At 46.9% G+C, this 7,998-nt stretch overlaps 1 protein-coding gene across 1 annotated transcript; it reads left to right on the forward strand.

Moving 5' to 3' along the window:
* Positions 1-1,386: 1,386 nt before the first annotated feature.
* On the forward strand, positions 1,387-3,747 carry LOC103797328 (nuclear factor of activated T-cells, cytoplasmic 2-like; the record flags this gene model as incomplete). The annotated part of the gene is made up of 3 exons (XM_009069538.1): positions 1,387-1,903; positions 1,964-2,299; positions 3,585-3,747. Coding segments are annotated over 3 exons (1,016 nt in total), but the record flags the coding sequence as incomplete, so codon positions are not given.
* Positions 3,748-7,998: the final 4,251 nt, after the last annotated feature.

Consider the following 7,998-nt stretch of genomic DNA (forward strand, 5'->3'; position numbering starts at 1 on the left):
ACAGTTATTTAAATACTTAAATTAAACCCTCTTTGCCTGTGGCACATAGTAATCTGTGCCTGGAGTGAGCAGATAGTGTGGATGAATCCCAAACTGTGAAGCTGTTTCAGGTATTTGCTGCTGGGCACATTGAAATCTTTGAAAGCACACAAATCCTCGTTGTGTTTTGCATGTTTTTATGTAATGACAAACATGATGCAGCTCCCAGGCTGGGGAAGCTCCAGGAGCTGATGTACATTGAAGGATGTGTCCTGAGGATACCTGGCAGGACTCTGCTCACTCAAGTGCCACTGGCATTAAGCACCTGATGGGCTGCTGGTCCCAGACCTGCACTGGGCTCAGCAGTGCTGGTCCCAGATCAGAACTGGGCTCAGCAGTGCTGGTGGGGATGCTGTGTTGCCTGGAAGCAACCTGGGCATAGCTTGCAAGATGAGAATCTCTGACAAACGAGGATTTTTGGCTCCAGGAGAGAGGGCTGCACTGCACACTTAGCTGGTATTTTGTATTTTATAGTCCTTCCTGGGCATAACGTTCCTTGGACTGAAGTTGGAATGTGATTGCTTGTGACCATGGGGCTGGATGCTTACTATCTTTTCTCTAACAAATATCTGTGAGAGTGTTTCTGATCAGCTGGTGCATTCTCTTGTGCAACCTGTGGCCCAAAGTTGCTGACATGATACAGAGCCAAACAAATCATCACACAGAACTGACTTTTTAATTGAAGAGCTTGAGCTCAGCTTTGGTTTTGTGAAGCCTCTTCTGGCTCTTGGCTGCGTAAGAAAGGCTTTTCTCCCTTCACCCAAAGCTGTTCCTCAACCTTTAGGTTTTACATAGACCTATTTGGAAGTGATTTTGGGATGTGATGGTTTCAGTCCAGCTCCTAGTGGACAACATTTGACCAAAATCACAGCACCCCATTTGGCACCAAGGGGTGTATTTGGCAGGAAGGGCAGCTCTGAGATGGGCAGAGAGGCTGATGTGCTGCCAACTCTCCTAGGTGATCCCTCTAGGTCAGGCTCAGGAGCCCGGCCAGGTGGTGTGGAGGCGTTTGCAGTGCTTCTGTCCGTGCTGCAGCTGCTCTGAGCACTTGAGCTTCCTTGGCTGTTAATCCAGTACTTTTCATAAGCATTAACTGCAGTTAAGAAGAATTAAACAAATATTAAGCTAATATCAGATCACAACCAGTTTATAAATATGCATTTTTTTTTAATCCTTGATTGCTCAGCTTCTGTAATAGTATTTATAGTCTTAAAGAGACCCTTCTTTTTCCAGAAGAACCGACTCCACATAAAACCAACAGCCCACCCTCTGGAGTTACATACGCTCATGATGTCTTGGACTGTGGCCTCAAGCCATGCCCCCTGCCTTTTTCTAGCCTTTCTGCAGATCCCATGGGCAGATATGGACAGCCAGATAGCATAGGGACAGCACCTACACACCCTGCCAACGCTGCAGGGGCCTCTGCTCCGAGCCCTAGGATTGAAATTACTCCATATCATGAACTGATTCATTCAGGGGGTCCCTTCCGCAGCAGAGACACAGATGTTCTTTTGGTAGAACATCAGTCAAACTCAGCTACTGCTAGCCCAAGGGTTACCCTGCCTGTCCCTGGCTTTGAGGGCTACAGAGAACCACTGTGTCTGAGCCCAGCTAGTAGCGGCTCCTCTGCAAGTTTCATTTCAGAGACAAATGTATCTCCTTGCACATCACCATGTGTTTCACCAAATAATGGTCCTAGTGATGACCTTTGTCCACAGTTTCAAAACATCCATACTCATTATTCTCCTAGAACCTCTCCAATAATGTCACCACGAACAAGCATCACGGAGGAAAGCTGCTTGGGACGACATTCACCATCACCCTGTCCCAACTCAAGGTCTTCATCACCAGGTGCAAAACGGAGGTACTCTTGCACTGAGCTCTACAGTACTCAGCTGCCTTCCACCTCTCCACGGCAGTCAAGGACCCCCTCTCCACAGCCCTCTCCTCGCATCCCCCTGAGAGAAGACAACTCTTCAGTTACTTACACGCAGTTGCCCAGCGCTCCTCTTTCCATGGATGCTATGAGCAGCCTTCCCACAGATCCTTCCTGTGGTGTTCCCACCAAAATTTGGAAAACCAGCCCTGATCCTTCGTCAATGCCTTCCCACAAAAACAGCATTCCGTGTCACGTCTTTCAGACCGTTGACTTCCACGGGCCTTGTGAGCAGGAGGACAGGAGAAACTCAGCCCCAGAATCAATCCTGTTGGTACCTCCATCCTGGACAAAGCAGCTGGTGCCTGCAATACCTATCTGCAGGTAGGTAATCCTTCCTGTGGCTGTGTGTTTTCTCATGGTGTGGTGTCCCACTGGTGCATGATGATCCCTAGGGAGTGTTTTCTTGGGTGGATCCTGCTGCAGACCAGAGCTGAGTGCTCAGGGGTAGCACTGGTTAATGGGAGCCCAGTCCATTATGAGTTCAGGAGGTGGGTTTGAAAGAAACTTCACCAAAGTGGTTCACAGATAGCACAAATTAGAATTTCCAGATTATTTGTCTAAAGAACAGATTGCAGATAGCCTCTGGTGAAGGTGGAACCCTCTGGTTCCATCCTGCTGCTTTTAAGGAAAACAGTGTGATTACTTTTGTAAAAGCAGAGAATGTCTTGCTTACAGATTTCCATCAAGGATGAAAGTGCTTTAAATAATTCCTGAATCAAAACAGAGCTCACAGCTCCGAGTCAGACTGAGTGTTCAGTCAGCTCTGAGTGACTTATTGTTGGTTGTTAATTTGTTAATTGTCCCTCAACCCAAATCTCAGCTCTTGGCACTGCCCTCAGCATCTCCCTCCATTGTCAGGCACTGGTGGCACACAGGGCTGGACCCTGAGCAGTGAGAATCTGCCAGGACTGAGGGTGCCAAGTGTGTGACTCCTCTCCCAGCCACGGCTGGCACCAGCAGCCCTGTCATCCTGCTCAGCACCAAAGTTGTCCCTGAGCTGATGTTATCCTCAGATGCATATGTAGCTATTGCAATGCTACTCTATGGACTTCCCTTGGCGTGTTAGACCTGGCAGCAGCTCATTCTAACAAAATCAGAGTGGTTTAAAATCCAGTGCAGCTCTAGTTGTACATTGCAGTGTGTTCGTTTCATGCTACAAACCCTTGTGTATTTGTAACAGGAAAACTAGTATCAGGTAAGAATATTTAGCATTTTATTCATGTGCATTTTGGTATTTATGGAAACATAAAGTTATTAACTTGCACATCTGGTAAGTAATGGTAAGTGGAGTGAGTATTTCAAAATATGTATCCTGTGATCAAAGTTTAAGACACGGCAAAAGCTAGATAAGAGTGAAATCTTTGGAAAAGTGTAACTGCTATCCTATTCTCTTCTGCTTGGAGATGGGTCCACAGAAATTACTGTCCTCACCCTGAATTTCAGTAGGGCTTGCAATGAGCAGGACAGCATCATCTCACTGAGTTAATAGCAGAGTCCTGCATGGTTCACAGAGCAGCCGCCCCGGGGCACGGGGAGGCAGGTGGCATCAGGGCTTTGAGAAATCAAGTGCTGAGGAGTTTGACTGGTGTGTTCTCTCTCTGCCCAGTTTGCCTGTCCAGTCCCTCCCCCCCCTGGAGTGGCCACTGTCCAGCCAGTCGTACGAGCTGCGGATCGAGGTGCAGCCGAAGCCTCACCACCGCGCGCACTACGAGACCGAGGGCAGCCGAGGGGCAGTCAAGGCACCCACCGGGGGCCACCCCATCGTCCAGGTGAGGCTGGGGGACATCTCCAGAGAGGGAAAGTGGGGGTGAGTTCACTGCTGAGAGGCTTGCTGGGGCTGACCCTGAAAGAGGAGCACCCTCTGAACCTGGGAGTGCTGAAAGGGTCTGAGGCTGAATGGTGGTGAAGCCCAGGGTGTGTGGAAGGTTGGTTTGGATTGGCTTGTGGAGGGTCAGGAGCTTGAGCAATGTGTTTTCTACCTTTTCTGGGCTATATGTTAGATGCCTTGTGACCCAACTCTGCCATAAGATGCCTGGTTGTCCTGGGTTCCACCTGAGCCTATTTTGTCTTGACAAGAGACTCTTCTATGTAAACATTTCCTGAGGTTCCACATGTACAAACATGAAGCCTGGTTGTCAAACTTGATGTAGCTCAATGATCTACCAAACTCAGGTTTAAAACAACTAGCAGATCGTGTTGGATGTGCAGCACCATGTCTTCCTGGCAGTGGTGAAGGAGAGTTTTGGAGCTGTGGGTTCCTGCACTGCAGCTCTGTGCAGCACAGTTCTGTTGTGTTTCTGACTCTTCCTACCCTCTGCTCCTCTCTAGTCTGTACAGCCAAACTGTGTAAGACTCATGCATGTTCTCTTCAAGTGTAAAGAGCAGTAATCAACCCTCATTACCCTTGATGGGAGTTGGATTAGGAAGGTCTGGAAGTTCAGCTGAAGCTTCCCCAGAGTTAACAGCTGCCTTTTGCTAGAAATGTCTTTCGTGCATTTGACTTCCCTTAGCAATTTTCCTCTTTTTTTCTGTCCCCAGGTTATGTGGTAAAACTTCTAGTTTTAAGCCCATTTCAATTTAGGTCAAAGAATTTCACCCCTGTGTAATCCAAGCACTCGGTGCATCCATTTCAGTCTGGTGCCTGGTATATTCATAAGTTGCTGATGCTGTGCCCCAACTTGGGTGCTGCTTGTCATCAGTGCTGCCTTCTTTTTGTCCTGGATATGCAGCACGGAGAGGAAACCTGTACTAGCTGTAGTAGCCATGTGATGGGGAGTCAGCATAGCAGTGGGGAAAAGTTTGGCCTCAAAGCTGTAGCTACAGAGAGGATGTTTTCTGCTTAGTGATGCTGCAGAGAAAAGGTGAATGAGTTTAGGCAGGAGGTCCCTTGTGATTTGGTCTGATGTCACTGCAGAAACAAAAGTTCATCTCTGTTTTGTGTTATCATTTATATTGTCCTAAAGAGTCCAGTTCTGGTCCAAGCTGTGCTTGTGAGAAGGGAAGTCACTGCTGAAACAAGTGAGAGCTATCCAGGCTGACAGTGGTGGAGGGAACAAAATTCATCCCTTTGCTGACCTGAGGGGTGGATGAGCTGAACCCTTCTTCTGTTTTGGAGGGTGAAGGGCTTTTCCATCACCTTCCAAAGGGTGGTGTAAGACACTGGCTGAGTGGCTGCACTGTAGCCATCTGGGGCACATCAGTTTTCCCTCATTTCCCCCTCATTCCAGCAGAAAGCCACAGCCTGTTGGTCAGGGTTGTGTAGTGTTGGTGTGATGGTGCTGGTGATGGTGTGTGACAACTGGACAGGTCAGCCACAGCTACAGCTTCCACTGGGCAGAGCTGGGGTGCATCCCACAGATGTTTCTGACACACTCAAGACTTGCATGACCTAGGGAAATGTTGGAGTTTCTGCTTAATTTCAGGCACGTGATCAATAGCACTAATTTCACTGGGCTGATTTGTGCTTAACCTCAAACACATGTTCGATCCTCCCCTGCAGGCTCACCCCATTTTCAAATCAAGCCATAAATTGTTAAATCAATGCATTTGTTTACTTTGGTTGAGCTGGACTTAGGTGTATGGATTGGATACAGCAGAGTGGCAGCTGATGGTTGGACTCAGTGGGCTTAGAGGTCTCCTCCGACCTTGGCTCTATGATATTTGAGCAGAGTATGCAGGATGATAATGAATAGCAATCACATTTGCCATACCTCAGTACATACAGGATCTTTAGTGCATGAGTGACAAGCTCAGAGCCTGTTGTGGTGTGTTTGAGGCTACCTGGATATAGGAATGATAGGCCCAATCAGCACTTGCTCCTTTCTCAGTTTGCTTACAAATACAGGATCACTTACCTTCCCAAGGTATTCCTATCAACTGGATGTTTATTGCAATGAAGGAGTTTCTTGTGACACGGGGAAATATAAATAATTTGTTTCCTTCCTGTAATCAATACCAATCAAAGAGGGGATTTATATTTTCTGCTGGAGACAGGAACCAATATTCCTAGTTTTATCATAATTTGCCTTCAAGCTTCAGTTTCTAAAGCTATAAATTCAAATGTTCACATTAGCTCCCCAAGCAGATGTGCCTCTGCACAGCTGTGCCTGCATCTGGAGAAAATATGGGCAGCTTCTTTCTGAAGGTTTATTACAAAGCTGGAAGTCTTTGTTGGATTTGTGTTCACTTGAACATAACCAGGTTCATATGGGTGCTGAGCAATGAGATAGTTGCACCTGTAAGGTTGATGACATCTGAAACCAAGGGGAGAGCAGTAAAATCCAAAGCTCTCATGTCAGAAGTTATTTGGCTTCAAGGTTTCTTCTTTTTTTTTCTCCTTTTTTTTCCCCTCAGTGAGTTTTAACTTTTGTGTTCTTGTCAGATGCAAACAGAGAAAATGAAAGGGAGATCTTTAAAAGCTGGTGCTGTGTTGAGGGAAGTTTGTATTAAAGGCAACTGGGTGTAAAGGGAATGAAATTATTTCTAAGAGGTTGTATCTGTTTTGTGTCACACTGTCCTTGGGATCTTTCTGGAGCACTAGGATCTCTCCATAGCAACTTTCTTGAATCCAATGCTGTCTCTTGAGCATTTGGGCTTAAATTCTGGCAGCCAAGCCTGCCCTGAGTGGAGAAGTCCACCAGAGTGGTGGGATTCATACCAAGGCTGAGTGTCCCATGCATGTCTCATACATTGCACAACCCTTTCTGATACACTTCTCTTCCACTACTTTGATTACCTTTACTAAAATAAGATGATTAAAATCTGATCAGAAAATAATCCCATTAAGTAAACCCCCATGTTACTGATTTCCCAGCTGAAGCTCCTGGAGGAAGAGCTCTTGGCTGACTTTTGCAGCATGGTGTTGGCAATATTAATTTTCTGGAAACTGCATTTTGCATGCAAGTTTCTCCTTTTGGGTGCTCTGAAGCTACAGACCAGCAGATCTCATATCCTCCAGGCCTTATCTTGTGGTTTATCTTTCTGATGCTGCTTCCTCTTCTTCACGTGTCTAGCCCTGAGAGTTTGTGCACAAGGCTCTGCACCAGTTGTGGACTCCAAGCATGGCAGGAGAAGTCTGATTAATCCAAAGCTCTGGCTAGAGGGGCTACATGGAGGAGGGAGAGAGAAGCTGTTCATGCTCTGTAACATTCACATCATCTAACTTCAGGGACTATCTAGAGTCATGTGGACAAGTGTAGGCTCCCAGTTTAGGTGTTCCAGGTCACTCTTGGGAGGAAACTGCAGCTTGTTATTAACTGTAGAGAAATTCATGTTTCTGTCTGCGGGATAGATAGTTGGATGTGAGTATCCCCTAGATGTTAAGTTGCTGAGAACAGCAAGGAAATCCTGTGTAGCAAGGACAAAGCTGAAGTTTCCATGCACCTACCAACTAGAAGGTCCACCTGGTCACTGAGACTGTAGAGGAGAGGTAGGCATGATTGGTTTTCAGCTCTCATTCACCAGAGTTGAAGGAAAGCTGCTTATTTGTACCCAGCTGCTCCAGTCAAGGCTCTGGAGAAGACTATCCATTAGGAAAGGCAGTGGCTGTGTGAAGAGCTTATGGATGTGACTGGGACAGAGGTGGCAATCCAAACACAAACCTGGCTTGTACTGATAAAAATAAGTACATTGCCCAATGGTTTAACTTGGTACAACACCCCAGTGTAGACCAGGGCTACAAACCTCAGTGCCCACGTGGAGAGCAGCAGTGGGCACAGCATACCCCCAGCCTGTGGTGCCTGGGTGTGCTGTCTCCTTCTGGCTTCCCTTTCCAGCAGGAAAGCTGCACAGAGAGGGGCTCCTGTTCAGTGCAGCCAACCCACCTTTCCCCTGGGTTTTAACTTTTAAAATTGTGGTGACTTTCACTGCCCCTTTTATTTTTTTTCTTGTGAAAAAGAAGCTGGAATGGCAGAGCCGTTAGTGGAGCTCACAGGAGCTGCTTTGCAATAACAAACGTATGTTCCACTTTCCTTTTAGATTCGAATTTTGCCGTATGTGTTTTCTTGTGGTTTCTCAGTCAA

Source organism: Acanthisitta chloris, unplaced genomic scaffold (genome assembly GCF_000695815.1).
Source record: "Acanthisitta chloris isolate BGI_N310 unplaced genomic scaffold, ASM69581v1 scaffold39870, whole genome shotgun sequence".
In the NCBI taxonomy this organism is placed as follows: Eukaryota; Metazoa; Chordata; class Aves; order Passeriformes; family Acanthisittidae; genus Acanthisitta; species Acanthisitta chloris.